Source organism: Chiloscyllium plagiosum, chromosome 32 (genome assembly GCF_004010195.1).
Source record: "Chiloscyllium plagiosum isolate BGI_BamShark_2017 chromosome 32, ASM401019v2, whole genome shotgun sequence".
In the NCBI taxonomy this organism is placed as follows: domain Eukaryota; kingdom Metazoa; phylum Chordata; class Chondrichthyes; order Orectolobiformes; family Hemiscylliidae; genus Chiloscyllium; species Chiloscyllium plagiosum.
Genome location: NC_057741.1, coordinates 19,228,323 through 19,248,278, shown reverse-complemented (window position 1 = coordinate 19,248,278; position 19,956 = coordinate 19,228,323). Strand labels below are relative to the sequence as shown.

Below are 19,956 nucleotides of genomic sequence, written 5' to 3'. Positions count from 1 at the left end.
AGTGCAAACCTCTCACCTTCCCACATTGTATTCTATCTAATACTACTTTGCCCCCTCTCCTAGCCTATGCAAGTCCTGCTTCCTCAATATTACCTGCCCCTCCAACTATCTTTGTGTCATCTGAAAACTCATCAACAACGTCCTAAATTCTTTATCCAGATCGTTAATGCATAATGTGCATAGTTGTGGTCCCAGTACAGACCCCTGCGGAACTCTGCTAGTCAGCGGCTGCCATCCCTACTCGCTGCCTTCTGCCAGTCAGCCCATCATCTATCCATGCCAGTACTATGTTCCCAACACCATGGGCTTTTATTTAGCAGCCTCCTGTGCTGCACCTTGTCATAGGAAATTCAGATAGATGACATTCATTAGCTTTCCTTTGTCTAACCTTCTTGTTACCTTCTCAAAGAATTAAAGCAGATTTGTCAGGCATTACTTCTTGGGGAAACCGTGCTGACTCAGCCTTATTTTACCTTATTTTTCAAATACACCACAATCTTATCCTTAATAATAGACTCCAAAATATTACCAATGACCAAGTTCAGGCTAACCTATAGTTTCCTGCCTTCTGCCTCTCTCTCTTCTTAAGTAGGTGTATTACTTTGCAGTACTTGTTGACTCCAGTGATTCCTGAAAGGTCACCACCAATGCCTCTACAACTTTCTGAGGTATCTCTTTCAGAATGCTGGGGGTTTAGTTCACCTGGTCTAGATGATTTATCCACCTTCAGATCTTTCTGCTTCTCCAGCACCACCTCCTGAAGGATGGTCATGACACTCACCCCTACTCCCAACTTATTTGAAGTTCTGGTATGCTGCTGGTGTCTTCCACTGTGAAAACTGATGCAAAGTGCCCATTCAGTTCCTCCGCCATTTCTTTGTTCCTCATACTACTTCTCAACCTCATTTTCTAGTGCTCCACTGTCCACTGTTGCCTCTCTTTTACTTTACAGATATCTTAAAAAAAATCTCTTGCAGTATTCATTTATATTTTTAGATAGCTTACTCATATGTATCATCTTCTCCCTTCTTAATTGCTTTTTTAGATATCCTCTGTTGGTTTTTAAAATCTTCCTGCCAATTTTAGCCAAATTGTATGCTTTTTTCCCTCACTTTTTATATCCTTGTCAGCCATGTTTGCTTTATCCTCCCCTGGTTATGCTTGTTCTTCCTTGGCATGAATTTCTGCTGTGCCCCCCAAATTACCCCAGAAGCTCCTGCCATTACTGCTCCACTGTCTTCTCTGCTGGGTACTCCTTCCAATCAACTCTGGCCAGATGCTCCCTAATGTCTTTGTACTTACCTTTACTCCGTTGTAATACTGTTGCATCTGATTCAAGCTTCTCCTCCTCAAACTGCAGGGTGAATTCTATCATTTTATGGTCACTTGGAGATTCCTTCACCTCCAGCTCCCTCATTACCAAACACAGAATTGTCTGTTCTCTACTGGGATCTACTAGATGTAGCTTTAAAACATCTTGTAGACTTTCCACACATTCCTTTTATTGATATCCAAGTCCAACCTGATTTTCCCAGTCCACTGTATGGTGAAGTCCCCCACGATTATTGTAACAATGCCTTTCTTACATGCCTTTTCTCTCTCCTGATTTATTTTCTTCCCCACATCCTGACTATTGCTAGGAAGCCTGTATATATCTCCCATCAAGGTCATTTTTTTCATTTGCAGTTCCTCAACTCTACCCCTACACATTCTACGCCTTCCAACTCTGTATCATTTCCTATTGACTTAATTTTATCTCTAATAAGGCAACCTCGTCCCATCTGCCCGTCCTTTGGACAGGACGTGTATCCTTGGATATTTAGTTCCTATTGAAGCACTTAGTTGTTAAGAAGGAAAGTGAGCCGATGGTGAGATGCCAGCCAATGATTCTGACTAACCTCTTTATCTCAGTTGACATCATCAGGTCTATTGTGATCAATGGTTTGCAACTGATAGTATGCTGAAAGTAGGACAACTACGTCAAGTGAACATGAACTGTCAGATAGTCATCAGTGCTTCATGCAGCATCATGAGAATCATAGATGAATTGGCTCAAGATAGTGTTCCAAAAATGAAGTCTTTGAAAGTTGAGGCTGTATAATAAAATGATCCTCTTGTTAGGAAGATGAGAGTACAATGCAATGGGAAAAATAAAGATCTGGAGTCCCCAGCAGTAGTATCATGACTCTCCGGGGAATTGCACTCAAAATTAAACATCACTATTTCTGAAATCACCACAAAAGTGAATGCAACTGTCGAAAATCCTAATTTGTCTTTGGCTGCTACCCAAGATAAAAGCAAATTACACAATGGTTCTTCCCCAACATTAAAAAATAATTTATTTATTGTAACATATAACTTGAACAAGTAAAATAAAATAACAGGATTTCTAATTTATGCACTATAAACTTTATCATTTTTAAGTCTCTCACATGGACACACAGGCACAAAGGAAAAGAAAACAGACAAAACACAAATGTTAATGGAGAGAAAACAAAATGTCAGAAGAACACTTCTGAATCACTCCACCAAATTACAAAAGTAGACGTGTTAGTTTAGCAATCCTTTCAATTCTTTGATGATGCCTGAATGTTACCTGCATCGGAATGATCAGTCTGTAGTTCATTGGTGGCTTGGTTTGACTCCGTCTTTTTGGTTGTCTTTCGGCTTTCTTTCACAATCTCCAATTTAATTTGAGAGGCTTTTTATCCGAAAATTGGAAGAGTACTTACAGGGAAGAGGAAAAGAGAAAGAATGATGTAGCCAATCTTGTTTCTCTGTATTTCAGTTGCTCACAAAATCTATGTTAAACTGGAGACTGACCAATCAGAAAATTGTTACTATGCTGAGTCCTACTGATCCCATGACAAATAGTGTCAGAGCATCTGGACTCCGTATCTCCAAAAAGTAACATCGGGTTGAATCTATCTTTTTTTGGCTGTGAGTTGCATGGAAATTTTTGGAAGGATTCTTGACACAAGTCCCAGTGAGATATCTTACTGAACATGCCTCAAACTCTATTCCTAAGCATTCCACGTGTCTGATTCTAGCCCTATCTTACCATGCACTGTTCCTAGAACAATTTATTACGTATCACAGTGGCACCAAAAGACCTGAATCCTTTATAGCTGCACCATGTTTGAGAGACCGCTGTGCACCCAGACAAGCATTGCCAATCCAGCATTGACTGTCAATGGTAGCATAATGGTACAACAGCTACAAAGCCATTCTGCGCACATAGCTAGCCTGGCTGACACTCCCTCACACATACTAGACTATTCTCTCACACTAGTACTTCTTTATCTACATTTTATCTATCCTTAGATACATCCCATCTGAAGAGTCTCCTTGAGTACCCACTACTATTTCTCCAGTGTCCAGTTGTCATTTCGTCGTTATCCAGCAGGGATCGTCATGTACAGTTGAACAATTGTACAATTTGAAGCATTAGCTCTAATTGACAGCTAGTAAAATGGAATATAGAGGAAGTGAATACAAGAAATTCACCCCCACAGGGCATACCACGTGCTGGTATCTTGACCTTGACTGTCCATGATGGTCTTATGCATCCAGTTATCGTCAACAGGAACTGAATGTCAGTTAGGTCCTGTCTGTCTCATAGCACCCAGCACAGCTGAGCACTGACATCCACAAGGAGAGCTTCCTCCAACTTAAAGTCCTCTTCCTTCTCCTTAGACAAGTGCTCCTGTACTGCTGGCATCAATCACATAGTCTCATTGCCTGCTCCATTAGTGCAGAATCCAACATGTCAGGAAGGAATGGGTCATTTTGTTTGGATGATACTGGAGGGCCCTCCTGGACTGCTCCAAGTTTTGGACCTGTATCTTCAGCAGCCCCTTTGTTTGTTCCACCACTGCCCTGGTTGTAGCACGTATATGAACTTGATGAGGTGTCATGCTAGCGGAATGACCAACACATTACTTCTAAAAGGGAGTGCCTTTGCGTTCCTACCATTCAACCATTCAGATCCACTTCAACCATTCTGATTCCATTGCATTGCATTCCTGAGAATATCATCATACTTATATAACTTACGCTTCATGATGTTCCCTTGTCACTTGGGACCTTCGAAAGTTCCACAATCATGAGATGTTTTTGACTACCATTCACCTTAATTTAAGTTACTGCCACTAACTTCTGCTTCACTGAGGTGAAAATGGTAGTTTAGTGAGGACCAGTGGCTTGCTGCAATCCATCTTTGAACAACATTTGACACTTAAACATGTTCACTTTGCATACATTGTGTATGTGTGAAGAAATGTTTGCAAATGAATGTAACAGGTATTTGAAAACTCATATTTCATGCATTTTCGCCTTCAATGTTCTAACATCTAGTGGACATTGATCTCGCAATTATTGCTCATCAAAGTTACACTGATTGCACTCATTCTGCGTGGTGTCCAAGACATTTTTCAGTTGTCTTTTGAACCAGCAAATGTCAAGCGATGACAGAGTGGATATTGTCAGTACCCAGGCCCCGCCTGGGTGCCCGGTACCCACTCAGAGCCATCATGTCCCCTTTTATCTCTCGCTACCTTGACAGCCCATTTCTTCCCATCCCTGAAATGTGGAGATCCACCACATTGAACTTCACTTACATCGAGTCATAGGACTGTGTTTCTCATCCCTGAACTCCATATTACACCCATAAACTCCATCTACCACCCCCTGAGAAAAATAACAGGAAATGACATCACCAATCCAAAGAAACCCAAACATATAAGTAGAAAGTAGGCATCAGCAGCAGTGCTTTGCCTGGAGGCCCACTGAAGATGTTACCTAGTAGAGTGATGAAACGTCTGGAAGTGAACCTTCCAGCAAACCTACATCTAGAACCTCAACCTGAGCTACAAATCTTCTCAAAACTCCATATTACACAGCCTAATGATGCTGTCCCTGTTCCTCTATACTCCCCTGGGTAAGTGACAGTGGTGTTTACTGCCAATAACCTCTTCCCAACCCTGAACCATCCAGTAGCCTACTCTACTTCTAATGCTGTTCCACATAATCCCATGTACCTTGAGATTCCCCATGTCACCATCTTTATGTCCATCTCCACAAATACCTCTACTTCCTCTTCCCTACCTTGACTCTTCCAACCCTTCTTCTTATAGGGGATTCCCTCACTGCTCCTACAGGACCTTTTGCATCCTCCTTAAAAACCCACCGATGGATACATAGAAGTGTATTCAGCCCAGTCGTCTGATTGACCAGACTCCAAGTGCTGTCTGTCCCGAAGTGCTGATATGCAATTTCTCTGACTTCTGCCGAACCTGTGGGATGGCTCATTGCCCACTCCCCAGATTGCAATCGAACCAAACCAATGATAGTGTGTGTCCCAACCTGACGACTGACCACTGCCAAGCCCCGAATGATGGTACCTTGAACGTGTTGGCCGAACTGAGGACCAGCCTCCACCCAGTTTCCGACATGGTTGAATATATGCCATGTGTTTGCTGTTTAGACAGCTGTCACGTGGTGTAGGTGCTTAAACTGATGTCTCAGTGTCCTTTACATCAAAATGTTGTCACTTCAGTTAGTTACCTACTGATAAGCATGACAAGCAGCCTGTCTGTGTTTCCACACAAAATTGCTCAACGATATGGCAGAATTAATATAGCCTTTTACTCTTGCTGAAGCATCAATGCTTGACAGACATGGCAAGGCATGATGCTGTGAGAATATGTGAGGGAAGTGATGGCCAAGTGTTATTATTATTGGACTAGTATTCCAGAGACCCAGATAATGTTTTGGGGATCTGAATTCAAATCCCTCCATGGCAGATAGTGGAATTTGAATTCAATAAAATAAAAATCTGAACTTCAAAGTCTAATGATGACCATGAATCAATTGTCAACAGTTGGAAATAAACATCTGGTTCACTAACGTCCTTTAGGGAAGGAAACTGCCATTCTGACCCTGTCTGGCTGACATGTGACTCCTGATTTGTAGCAATGTGGTTGACTCACAACTGCCCTGTGGGCAATAAATGCTGGTATAACCAGCAATATCCTTGTCCCTTGAATGAATAAAAACAAAGAATGTAGGTAGATGAGTGAAGACTGAGAGAGTAAGCAAACAGCTCTGAAATGCAGCTAATTATGAACTAGGTTTCTGTTTTGCCACAAAGTGTCTATACTGCACCTTTCAATGTTAGTTGCTGATGCGCCCTGCAATGCAGGTTTATATTTCCTGAGCGTCCTGCATGTGTATTGGAGATGTGTCACCGTAATCATTACGGATTGTCAAATACCAGATGCTGATGTCTGGCTTCAAGGGGTGCCTGTGGCTGGTGTACACGGGTCATGCTTTAAGATTCTGTTTGATGCTGAGTAATGTGAAGTCTGGTCACAGCTAATGATGAGCTGGAATCACCAGGTACTATGTCAGAAACTGGGTGGAGCCTAGTCCTCAATCCAGTCAAGGAGGCCCCTGTCAGGCAGGTCGTCCCAGTACCATTAGTCAGGGGCTCTGACTTTCAATTCAATAATTCTTGATATCTTGCTTGTTTGCCATCTTTGGTAAGATAAGCTGAATATTAATGGACAAGTTGCGGTATGAATAAAGGGTTTACCAAGCTTAAATTCTCCTTAGTTGGCAACCCTCTGCTGCCTAGTGAGAAACTTGCATAAACAATGCGGTTGGATGCTTCTGATGTCTAGCCAGGTCTCAGTGACACCTGGGTTGAAAAGTGTGGTGCTGGAAAAGGACAGTAAGTCAAACAGCATCCAAAAAGCAAGAGAGTCGACATTTCGGGCATATGCCCTTCATCAGGAATGTGGAAGGTGAAGGGGAATGAGAAATAGGGGATTGGGATGGGGATGGTGGGAAGGTAATTGGTGGATACAGGTGGGGGATACTTGTGATAGGTCGGAGCAGATAGGTGGGCAGGAAGAAGAGCAGGTAGGACAGGTCAAGATGGCATTGCCAAGTTGGCAGGTTGGATCTGGGTTGAGATGGGGGCATGGGAGATTTGGAAACGAGTGAAGTCAGTGTTGATGCTGTGTGGTTTTGAGTTGACATGATGACAGTTATGGAGAAGCTTTTATTCTGGTGCAAAAAGAGACTTCATTACCGCTGTGATTAATGACAAAAGAAGTAAGGCACGTGTGAGGAACTTTGGCTCCTCATCAAGTTGATTTTCTTTTTACAGCTCCAAAGGGAGGTATGTGGTAAGGTGAATGCAATTTTCAGTTGTTAGTATCAGCCTTTTTTGTATAATTACTGCCCTCATCCCCATTGAGAGTTTTTACACACTCTGAAGAGAGTTTTTATAGGACATGGCTGAAATGATCATCAAGTATAAATTGCATGCTGCCTCACCTAATTACTAGACAATAGACAATAGGTGCAGGAGTAGGCCATTCTGCCCTTCGAGCCTGCACCACCATTCATTATGATCATGGCTGATCATCCTCAATCAGTATCCTTTTCCTACCTTATCTCCATAACCCTTGATTCCACTATCCTTGAGAGCTGTATTCAACTCTTTCTTAAATGAATCTAGAGACTGGGCCTCCACTGCCTTCTGGGGCACCCACCACTCTCTGGGTGAAGAAGTTTCTGCTCACCTCTGTCCTAAATGGCCTACCCCTTATTTTTAAGCTGTGTCCTCTGGTTTGGGACTCACCCATCAGCATGTTTCCTGCCTCCAGAGTGTCCAATCCTTTAATAATCTTATACGTCTCAATCAGATCCCCTCTCAGTCTTCTAAACTCAAGGGTATACAAGCCCAGTCGCTCCAATCTTTCAACATGAGATACTAAAAACATTAGGAAATAAAGAATGGCTGTAAGTTTCCTCTAATGATGAAAAGAATGCATGCAAATGGAATAGAAATGTGCCCATGCATACTCTTGGCTGGGAGTACAGTGCAATTTAAAGTACAGGGAGGAAAAAAGTTAATGACTTTATTGCTTTGAATATTGGCTACAGGAAGCTTGAATAATCAAAACAGGCAATGGTAACATGAGCCTAAATAGTCTTTTGAGTGAAAAATATGGTCAATAAGTCCTCAGCTGTCATTTAAATTGGTTCCATTCAGATGGTTACCACTGTACTAGAAGCATATTGTGTTTCTACATATCTCATTTGATACATTGGAAAGCATGCTCCTAATTAAGTCATTTGTGGAGCTAGATTTGTAACCACACGGCTTTTTTCTTCTTTTAGGCATGAGTCTTTTCAAAACTTTTTTTTAGTTTTCTTTGCGGTCTTCTATACTGAATTTAGAGAACACGTTGAGACATATTTACTAAATGAACTGTTATTTATTAGTGTTAATTATCAAAGAGTTCTGCATTGTTTGTGCACAGAAGCTCAGTGAATTGACCTTTGTATGCTCATTTAAGCCAGGGAGGAAATTGTTCAAAATCAAACTTCAGAAAGATATGATTTAAATTTGCTATTCCTTATCTGTAACATTAATCAAACATTGTGCAGGAATCACACAAGAGTGGGAATGTTGTTGGTTTTGGCAATAAATATTGGGGTTGTGATGGCCTAGTAGTATTATCACTGGACTCTTATTCCAGAATACAGGGTTATGTTCTGGAGACTCTGAATTTGAATCCCACCATGACTAAAGGTGGAATTTGAATTCACTTTTTAAAAAATCTGGAATTAAGAGTTTAATGATGGCTATGAAACAATTGTTGATTGTTGGAAAAAATCCATCTGGTTCACTAATGCACTTTAGGGAGAGAAACTGACATTCTTACCTGGTCTGGACTACATGTGACTCCAGACTCTCAGCAATGTGCTTGACTCATAACTGCCATCTAGGAACAATAAAAAATGTAGGTCTAGCCAGTCATAGAGATATTCCCATGAATATCTCTATGACTGTATCACTATGACCCTGGCACAAGAACCCTGAGTCAAAGGCAGCCTGATACCAGTCTAGGAGCTTGCACAACGTCAGTTGGCCACTGGGGGCAGACAGAGTCAGGATGCTCTCCATGTAAAGGGTGAGGAGTTGAATTTCAGGCAGCCCAACTGTCTTGACACTTTCTACCCTATTGTGGACTATTTTCCTTTTGGAATGAGAGAGAGTTAGTGAATAAGGGAGATTAAAGTGAGTAGCACAACTGTTATTTCTAACACGGGGAACTGTCCTTGGCAAGTGAATGGACGGTGCAGGCGCCATGCAGAATGAGTGGTTTTTGGGGTTAGGTTGGATGACAACAACTGAAGTAAGGTATTTCAGGCATGCTGACAGTGGCAGAACTCCAACCTTGGTGAGAGATGGGTACAATAGCATCATAGAATGAATGAGAGGTGACAGAAAGAAGATGGTATCACACTTACGTCGGTAGGGTGGAGAAGGTCATTGGCCTTCTCCCTACATTACAGTGCATTTCTCCAGTTGACTGAAACTGCACTGATTCAGGTGGCAACCTCAGACACACTGGTAAGGTTTGGTGACAAGGGCTCCACTGCCATTGTGGAGGAAAAGGATGTCCCGCATTCTGATCACCCAGCCCACGAACCTCCGGGTCCATGCCTGCAAAGTGGGGCGCCAATTTTCCCTTCTTTTCCATGTTCAAGGCAAATGAGAGAATCCATGAAGGATGACTGTGAACAGATGGTGCTTGTCTTGGTCAGGCTTTTAAACACACTGCTAGGGATCAATTCTATTCCAGGATGCCCCGACAAAGTTGAGTTGTTGCAGTGAGTGGTAGAATGGGGCTAAAATTGGAATTTGGCAATGCCACAGAACGGGATAGGCAGTTAATAAGGTGTGTTGGTAAGATATGGTGCGAGACGGTGCGACACGGTGGCACTGCTGCCTCACAGCGCTAGAGACCCGGTTTCAATTCCCACCTCGGGCAACTGTCTGTGTGGAGTTTGCACATTCTCCCCGTGTCTGCGTGGGTTTCCTCCGGGTGCTCCGATTTCCTCCCACAGTCCAAAGATGTGCAGGTTAGGTGAATTGGCCATGCTTAATTGCCCATAGTGTTAGGTGAAGGGGTAAATGTAGGGGAAGTGGGTCTGGGTGGGTTACTCTTCAGAGGGTCGGTGTGGACTTGTTGGGCTGAAGGACCTGTTTTCACACTAAGTAATCTAATCTAATCTAATCTAATCTACTGTTATGAGATCTCACTAAGTGTCTCAGTGTGAAATTCACTAAAACCCGATGAAACCGACCTTTACCTTAAAAAAAAGGCTTATCCCATTGAGTCATTTTGTTCATATTCTTATTGAAATTTCTTTCCTTTTCCAAACTTCTTTTCTTCATGATAGTTGTTCAACTTCATCTAGTCTCCATTAATAAGAAAGGAAATCTGTGTCTGAGAGATGTGTTTAAGACTGCTGTAAATGATGTGGGACATAGGGTGCTCATATAAGACTATTCTGAAACAAAGATGCTAAAAATATCTGGAGTAAATGACTTCCAAATACATAGACAAGTCATCTGACTGAAGATGTTTGTTTCAAATTATGGCTTAATGCATGCCATGATACAAGATAGCAATAGAGACTCAACAGTTGGCTGCAGTGACAGTGCATTGAGGAGTTAGAAATTAGGTTGGATTGTTGCTTCTGATTGCAACAGGAATAATTGGATACGTGTGCATGTCTTTTTACAGAATCTGACTTAGTTATGAAGCCTCCCACAATTTAGTGACTTGCTTTCACTTTTTATATGCACTTAAACATGTAAATTTTACTGCTGAATTAAGCAGGAGACAAAGTGTGCAAGAACATTCAGGATCCTATTCCCGCTCTTGTCATGAGGCGCAGAGCACTGGTCTTGACACTTCTCGGGAAATTTCCAAAAATTATCGTTTATTCAATACCTGTTGAATCTTGCCAGATTGCAGTGAGCGTTTTGTGTATTTGGTGCATTCCTGATTTTTCTGATTTATTGCCAAAAGTACACAAGTTTCTTTCATACTATTGAGATTAAACATGCATTAAAAAAGAAGACACAACTTTTTGGGCATGTTTTTTGCTGTTAAATCTTCAAAGCTTGCTCACTTACTGCTCTATGATCCAAGTGTCACCAAATCTTCTCAAAGATTGCATGTTAAAAGTTTGCAGCACAGATGGAGGCCATGGCCAAAAAGAGCTATGGAAGCTAATATATTTTTCAACATTTGGTCTGTACCCCAATTGGATTACAGAAAATAAATGCATATCTCAGTATTTTTTCAATGTAATGAGATTTTCTGCTTCTATCACTATTTCAGACAGGTGAGTTCCAGAGTCTCACCTGTTTTTGGATGGGAAAGGGTATCCTTAATTTGCCTCTAATCCTCCTGCTAGTTACTTTAAATGTATATTCTGTGGCTATTGACATCTCTGCTAAGGGAAGTAGGTCCTTTATATCCTCTGTTGCGATGCTTGTCATATTTTTATGACACCTCCATTAACTGTCCCGTCAGTATCCAAAGAAGGCAATTTTAAACTATTCAATCTTTTCACACAGCTATCATGTTCCAATCCTCACAGATTCATAAACACCTCTCTACTCTTCAGTATGATTGCATCCTTATTGTAATGCATTGAACTGAAATGTATTCTAGTTATGTCATTGAGGGGTACATATTTGTCATATTTAATAAAAAATTCAAGAACTACAGATGCTGGAAATCTGAAACAAAAGAGATGTTGCTGGAGAAACTCAGCAGATCCAGCAGTTTCCATGTAGAGAAAGCAGAGTCATTATGTTGGGTCCATTGACCCTTCTTTACAATTTATGAACATAAAAGATTTTTCAACTTATAGTTCATTAATTTTATCAATCACATTGTCATTATTTTAAAAAATTGTGTCCGGTTAAACTTAATGGAATTTCTAAAAGTAAATGGGAGCAGGAAAATTAATTTCTTAATGTTTCATGATCGCTAGCTGTGATGGTGGCTTAGGGTTCATAGCACAGTCTGTGTCAGAACCCTGACTCTGCAACTTCAGGATTTCCATATTTATCTGAGCACGCCCAATATCCTGGAGTTGCATTTAGTTTTGGAGGGGTAGTGACCTTGAACCTTGGTAGTTCGCCATCAATGCCCTCACCGCACCTCAAAAAAAACCTGATGATAATATTTGATGAAGAAGAAAATGAGAGCTGAGTTGAATTTACTAGAGTGGGTTTGTGAGGAGGGGGTGGGCTTTCACGAGACAAATGTCAGAAACTTTTACTTCAATAAGAAACAATGAACTTGAGAACACATCAGTTTTGGTAACCGTATGGTTTCCCTAAAGATGAAAAATTAATAAAACTTACTATAAATAACTATTATTTTTTCAAAGGATAATATTTCATTAATTAACAGATTGTGATATGTTAAGTATATCCCAGTTAGAAATTTACTCTAGTATGGCAGACTGAGATTGTGAAAATAAATTGGAGATGAAAAGCTAGTGATCTTGAAGTTGTTGGATTGTGACATAAAATCCCAGTTAGTTAATTGATGATGTGTATTCAATCCAATGTGGTTGACTCTTAAGTGACCTCTGTAGTGACGCAATACGCAAGTTGTATAATCTGAGAATGAAATGTTCAAGAAGGTCATCATGATCTTTTTCTCAGGGTTATAAATGTAGTCTTGCCTACAACATCAATAACCTGAGAGTAATTTTTTTAGATGAAATTGATCCAATTATTTTCTATAGGTACCATTCTGTCAGAACCAACAACGAGAGGTAATACCTTAAAATGAAGTATGACATGAAAGGAAGCGTAACATTACATTTCCATTAAACAAAACCCTTAATTTATCAGTAAGCTTTATCCTTTATAAGAAAATTACATTCATGGCCAGTAAACTGAGGGGAAGATGGCAATAAGAATGAACTATGTGGTTAGTAGGAGGGGCAGGCAATACTGGAAAAATATTACTTATTTATTTTGTTAGTTATTTCATTATAGATGAAATGTCAGTGTTACCAGCTTAAGGAAATCATGCTAATTGTCTGTAATTTTTAATCCTACCATATAGATTCAAACAAACCATTTGGATATGATTGGAAAATATTATTTGTCCTTTGAAATCCTCTATGTTCCCTTCCCCAGCTATCACATTTCACTGATATGTGTTTGATTGCTGTGCAATGTTATTTTAACAGTGCGTCTGGAGCATTCTGTTTAAACTATACTGAGGCACAGATTTCATTTCCTGAACTACATTCCTTCTGGCAAATGCATTAAGCAGATTGATCTGCACCAGCTTGTTACCAGCCGAGTCGGTTTTCCAAAATGTTTCCTGTTCCATTAGCTTACTTTTAAATGAGCAAAGCTCTTGTTTCTGTGAATCATTTGTTTAAAAAAAACACCATGCATAGTACTTTGAACCTTGTGAATGATTTTATTCCACCAGTTGTCGAATCATTTCTGTATGTGTAACAGCATTGAATGAAAGGCAGTGTAGTATTAAAGACAAGCAGGGTTTCTTTATGGAGAAACTATTCCAGTCTGTTGAAAGGTTTTTTTTGTTGCTGCTTAAAATTATAGCAGATCGTTATGGTGTAACAGATGGTGAAGTGAGTTATTTCCTGATAAAACTTGGGTAGTGAATTAGTACAAAGATACATTGTATGTGTGTGCACTCAGATCAGACAACTGAAGAACATTTGGCAGTAAAATATTGGCATAAAATCAAATAAAGGATGGTATGGTATAGTTTATGGAAAAGCCTCCAAACAAGCTTTGACATGTGACTTCCTTCAATAAGCTTTGCTTCCAAATACTTCCTTTAGTTGGAAAGTTGCTCTGTACAGCGGAGTACTCGGCTGGGGATAAATCCAGTCTGTCCTGTGCCGAGGTGTTTTTTTGTCTGAGCTTTCTGTTAGAAAGCCAAGCTTACAATTCTTTTTTTGCATTTTGTACCAGCATGCAAGGAACTGGTGGCAACAACTCGTGAACGGAAACCAAATTCTTTTGTGCAGATCACTATCATAAATCCTACACAACAGAGTCTGATCAGATACTCTAATACTGAAACAGTGGAGGTAAGTGGTCTTGCATGTACTTACTTTTAGTTGCTTTCTGTATATAGATTGCCTTGTATCTAACTTGACACATTTCTGATGTTCTGAAAAAAAAATTGCCACTCCACAAAGCAAGAAGGCTGTATTTTAGAGTTAAAATTCAACCTTTTAGCAGAAAACAGGGCAAAGCTTTGTGTAAACGAAGCTTTGAACGAATTGCTAATGCAGTTGATGCAATGATGAATCATGTGGTCTGGAAGCATGGATTGATTAGTAGCTTTTTAATAGCTAACTTGGTAGTTCATATAACAGAATAATCGTAGCTTCAGTAAAATGTGATGAAAATACTTCATATTTTGACCAAAATGGGGAGGATTGTGACATATGGTACAGTTTGCAACATGCACATAATCGGCCCGACAGCAATTTTTAATATAGGTGGCATAGAATTCTGCTATCCAATTATTTGTGTGGGGTAGCAAAATGCGATGCCACTCCTGTGGTTTTCGTGGATTTTATGTCCTGTTGACTGATACTGTTTCTCCTAGATCTCTATTGGACAGCGTTGATTCTGAGAATATACTTGAGTGAGTCAAGATGTGCTAATGCATGATGTGTTGATCACTAAACTTTCCTATGTGCTTCATGGCCTTATGATGTCGTGGTACTCTTTGGTTTCTGTGTATACAGAGGAGAGGTCTGCTGATATACACTGCATAGTTCTGTATCTCTGAATACCTACACTATTAGTGAGGGCAGAATGCAGTAGACATGAGTGGGTGGTGTGCAGGGATGGCAGGCCTCTTGTTTACATAATACTTACATCAGACTCCAGGAATAGCATGAAAAAGCACTCTTTTATACTTCCTCAAATACAGAGTAAATATTTGAATGAGGCATGTAGTGTCTCAAAGATTTGGATGTCTTTCAAGGGCAGTTATTTAATTTTGCAACAGATTGCCCATAATAGAAACAAACTGAGCAGCTCCTAGCTGTGCAACTGAAGAAAACAATTGAAAGGTTTTTTTAAAAAAAATATTTCCCCAAGAACAAAACTTGAAAACTGCTATGCTCCTTTAAATCGAGGAGAAAATGACAGGTGCTGAAGATTCTTTGTCTGATCACTGAGCTCCCCATAGACTGCAGATCCAGCTGCTGCAAGCTCAATCTTTGGTCGCTTTGAGACTGTGACTGCTTATTTCAAACCACTTGCTGTTCTTTTTGGTTCCAACATTTTGCTGCATGAAGGCAGTTTTGATTTCAGCAGATACTTGAAATGCAGTGTAATTTTCTTTGAAGAACAGGAGATCTGTTCAATGAAACTAGTGATCTCCATTTCGGGATTTCCAAATGTCTGTAATAGGAAATGTTGCACTTCTGCAGGAACCAGTGCAGGAAGTGCAGTTCTCGATCAAAAGATTGATATTTCTTGGTAGGATTTGAAGTATTGACTGAAATTCGTAGGCTAACTGATTCATAAAGTAGAAAAATCGTATCATTTTTCAACAAACTTTCATTACTCAAATGAATTAATTATATTTACACCCTTCGATTACATAGTTTGAAGGAAGTGTAAGATGAAATAAATGTATAGTTTAAGGTTTTATTTTATAAGTTTGTCCTTTGGTTATCACTCCTCCAACTGCTGACTGGTACTGGGTAGAGTCTTGTGGGCAAGGAAATGACAATGAATCCTTCCAAAAGAGAAAAATCAAAGAATTGCAGACGCTGGAAATCAGAAACAAAAACAGAAATTGCTGGAAAAGCTCAGCAGGTCCGGCAATATCGCTGGAAAGAAATCACAATTAATTTTTCAGGTCAAGTGACTGTTCTGAAGACCGTTCATGTCTGAAGAAGGGTCACTGGTCCTAAAACGTTAACTCGGCTTTCTCTCCACAAATGCTGCCAGATCTGCTAGCTTTTCCAGCAATTTCTGTTCTCCTTCCAGAAGAGAACTCAATTAATTATTCTGTATGAGAGATCTCAGGCTATTGAATGACATCAGGCCACGTTTTCTTTTCCTCATCCTGCTAAGTCAGAAAAGAAAGTAAGGCATTAATACTGCTTTCTTGATTCATGGGGATCTCTAAGACCCCGTCTTCATTCAAGTGCTTTTGACGTACAGTTACTGGGCGGCACGGTTGCGCAGTGGTTAGCACTGCTGCCTCACAGTGCCAGGGATCCTGGTTTGTTTTCAGCCTCAGGCAATTGTCTGTGTGGAGTTTGCATATTCTCTCTGTGTCTGTGAGGGTTTCTTCCGGGTGCTCCAGTTTCCTCCCACAATCCAAAGCCTTGCAAGTTAGGTGAATTGTTCATGCTAAATCGGCCAAGGTCTTCAGGGGTATGTACGTTAGGTGCATTAGTCAGGGGTAAATGTAGAGTAATAGGGTAGGAGAATGGGTTTGAGTGGGATACTCTTTAAGTAAAGCATTAATACTGCTTTCTTGATTCACTCCAAGACCCCATTTTCATTCAAGTGCTTTTGACGTACAGTTACTGGGTGGCATGGTGGCTCAGTGGTCAGCACTGTTGCCTCACAGTGCCAGGGACCCAGGTTCAATTCCAGCCTCGGGCCACTGTCTGTGTGGAGTTTGCACGTTCTCCCCATGTCTGCGTAGGTTTCCTCTGGGTGCTCCGATTTCCTCCCACAGTCCAAAGAAGTGCAGGTTAGGTGAATTGATGAAGGGCTGATGCCCGAAATGTCAATTCTCCTGTTCTTTGGATGCTGCCTTACCTGCTGTGCTTTTCCAACACCACACTCTCGACTGTATCTCCAGCACCTGCAGTCTGCATTCTCCAGGTTCGGTGAATCGGCCATGCTAAATTGTCTGTGGTCTTCAGGGATTGTAGGTTAGGCGCATTAGTTAGGGGAAATATAAAAGTAATAGGGTAGGGGATTGGGTCTAGGTGAGATACTCTTCAGAGGGTTAATGTAGACTTGTTGGGCCAAATGGTCTGTTTCCACACTGTAGGGATTCTAATGTCCGAAACATAACATAAATTTGTATATAGCAAGAACCCACCCAGAAGTGACAATGACATATAATAAAATATTGATAAGCATGGATAATGATTGATTCTTCTCCTAACTTCAATTCTTGGATACCGAAGCCAATTACAATAGTTGCGCTCACAATCTTGGTAACATCACTTAACTTGAAATAGATTCAGTTTGCGACCTTTCTCGTCTACAAGTTGAGATCAATAGTAGCTATTTTCCATTAAAGTCACTGGGACAACTTTCCCAAAACTAAAGATTTCAAAATTTTATCTTTTTCTTTGGTCTGAGTATTTACACTTTAAATGAAGTTGGTCACATTTTTGTTAAATTTCTTTTTTTTTAAATTTTCTTTTGTTATAAACCATGCTAGACTAACACAAGAACTTGATGTTCAGAAGCAGTTATACTTATTCATGTTTACACTGGAAATTTGTTAATACGTAAGTTTCCTTTTGTCTTGCAAGAACCTTGTGTTTGCAAATTATTCTCAGCTCTGGAATGACTGTTCTTGAAGCGTATTAAAATCATATATAATAGTGTATTCATAATGTAAACAACTGTCTCAGCAGCCACAGATGAAAGGTAGAAAGAAGTCATCAAATTTATCAATTCTGGGGAGGAAAGGCATTACCCTGGTAACGTAGCTTGCTATTACTGGCAACGTGACAGTGTGAGTAAAGCAGCATTGCGATCCGGTGGGATTGTGCACAGGATATTTAATGGTAGGTTATTTAAATGTGCCGCAATGGTTGCACAGTTCTGACATCATTTTTAAAAAGGGGAGTTGTTCTGGAAATAGTATTAATGCTAGCCAGCCTACCATCTTCAATCCTTCCATAATTTCAGCTCATCCAACACCCCAGCTCCAAAACTTAACTTATGCCAAATCCCACCACCCTGATGCCCAGTGACCCACATAGTCTTTGCTCCACTTCAAGCTGATTTTGTTTTAGCCTTGTAGTCAAATTCCTCCATGACCTTGCTTCTGAATATCTTTGTGACCTTCTTAAGTTCAACAAACCTATGAGAACTCTGCATTCCTGCAACTCTGACCATTTGTGGATTCCTGGTTTCCTTTATCATATCATTAGTGACTTTTTTTGGCTGTCTATGAAATTTCCACCTTAAACCTACCCACCTTTCTACCTCTCTCTTTCCCTCCTTTGAGGTTACTCCTTAAAGCTTCCCACTTTCATCAAGCTTATGGTTACCTGTCCTCATATGTCCTTCTGCAGTTTGATGTCAAATGTTTTTTGATGATGTATCTGGAGTGCTTTGGGACATTTTGCATTAAAAGCATTAAGGTGTTTTTTTGATCAGTTTACTGTTGACTAAAAAGAAATGGTTAATAATTCAACAACTACCTAACTCTAAAAGTCTTTCCCCTTCATTCTTTCTGGTAATATTCACTGTTGAATTATGCAAAAAGAGTTGTGTTAATAATCTAAGCAGTTGTTTATACTATTTACAACTTTATCATCTCTGCAGACTTATTGAAGAAATCTTTCAATGAATTAATCTATTAAACATTCCAAATACATGACTACATTTATTATTATGGATACCTTCAAAATTTAAGTTTTTAAAGGGAATTTATTTTTTTAAATTTTCTCTGTGTCACCTCAAGATGATAGCATTGGGCTTTTTTTGGTCAAGTGCAAATTGGGTTAAGTTGCTTTAGAGTGTTTTTCACCAAATTCAAGCAGATTTTCTCTCCCTATCTTGTAAATGTAAACACAAATGTGATCTTTTATTTACAGAACACAAAAGGGAATTAAAATAAAGTCAAAAGAGGCTGAATGTTTTAGGCATCATGACATAAGAATGTAATAGTCAATGATTGAAGGTGCACATAGCTATCTTCCACTGGAAGAGGGTATTAATGAGATTCTATCCAATGTGTAGTGCCTGTTTCAGCTGAGATCTGTCATGGACACCTGCAGGCTTCTCTTTTCCAATACCTCAATCCTTCTCCGGAAGATTGCTACCATTCCATCAGCTCCTCAATATCCAGGACATCAACTTGTTGCCTGCTCCAATTGCGCAAAACATAGAATGCCAGGATGATGCAACAGAGAGTCCAGACTGACCTAGATAAACCCCTCAGACTGGTCCAAACAACAAAATTGCATCTTCAGCAGCCCTATACTCTGGTCCATCATGGCACTAGTTGAGGTGTAGGTATTTGCATTGTATCTGCGCTCTGCATCTGTCAAGAATTGTGCAATAGTGTCATGAGCCAAGGTCACAATATCTTGTAGTAACCAGCCTTGTAAGACCTCTGGATCCTCAAATGCACCAAGTGCACGACAGTGCTCCAGAATGTACAAGTCCAGCTGCCAGGGTAGTGGGCACACAGTTCCAGAAAATGATCACAAACCACGTGATAATGAATAGAATGGGACCCCTTCCTGTTGAATTCTGCAGTGTTGAGATCCAGCTCTCTCTCTCTGCCATGTGTGTAAAGTTGATTACACCCTGCAGTTGTGTGAACCGTGCAATATTCCTGAATCCAACAGTCTGGGCTGCAACACCGAGCTCGTCTTGGGGGAGCAAAACAAACCTGCATGACCTTGTGTCTGCCCTGATGTATTTGTGGGTGTGTAACTGAGAAATCTCAATAAGGTCCCCTATTGCTCCTTGAAAGAGGCCAGTCAATTGAAGTTCAGCACCGCAGTGACATTCACAGCATATAGTATAGCCTCCCCCTCCTGCAGCTCTTGGGTCCAGTATTGTTACATCACTAGGTTCAAGGAGACAAAGAGCACTGAACCTCCAGGAAATGGAGTTGGAGCCAGAAAACCCTAGGCCTATAGACTCCAAAATTAGTGGTGTATTGGACAGTGAAGAAGGTTATCTCAGTGCAACAGGACCATGATTAGATGAGCCAGGAGTGGCAGATGGAGTTTAATTTAGGTAAACGTGCGGTGTTGTGTTTTGATAAAGCAAATCAGGGCAGGACTTATACACTTAATAGTAGAGTCCTAGGGAGTCTTACT

At 40.4% G+C, this 19,956-nt stretch overlaps 1 protein-coding gene across 12 annotated transcripts in view; it reads left to right on the top strand.

The window, feature by feature from the left end:
• The window catches only part of inpp4b (inositol polyphosphate-4-phosphatase type II B), a 1,028,621-nt gene that overhangs the window by 502,393 nt on the left and 506,272 nt on the right, over positions 1–19,956 (top strand). For 11 of the 12 annotated variants that reach the window (XR_006309059.1, XM_043674148.1, XM_043674147.1 and 8 more), the window contains one exon: positions 13,859–13,977. Coding sequence is in view for 11 of the 12 variants with exons in the window: in XM_043674148.1 (XP_043530083.1) it covers positions 13,859–13,977 (119 nt within the window). In the remaining variant the exon portion in view is untranslated. Of the gene's footprint in view, positions 1–13,858; positions 13,978–17,661; positions 17,680–19,956 lie in introns of those variants that run through there. The other variant, XM_043674153.1, reaches the window with a different exon arrangement.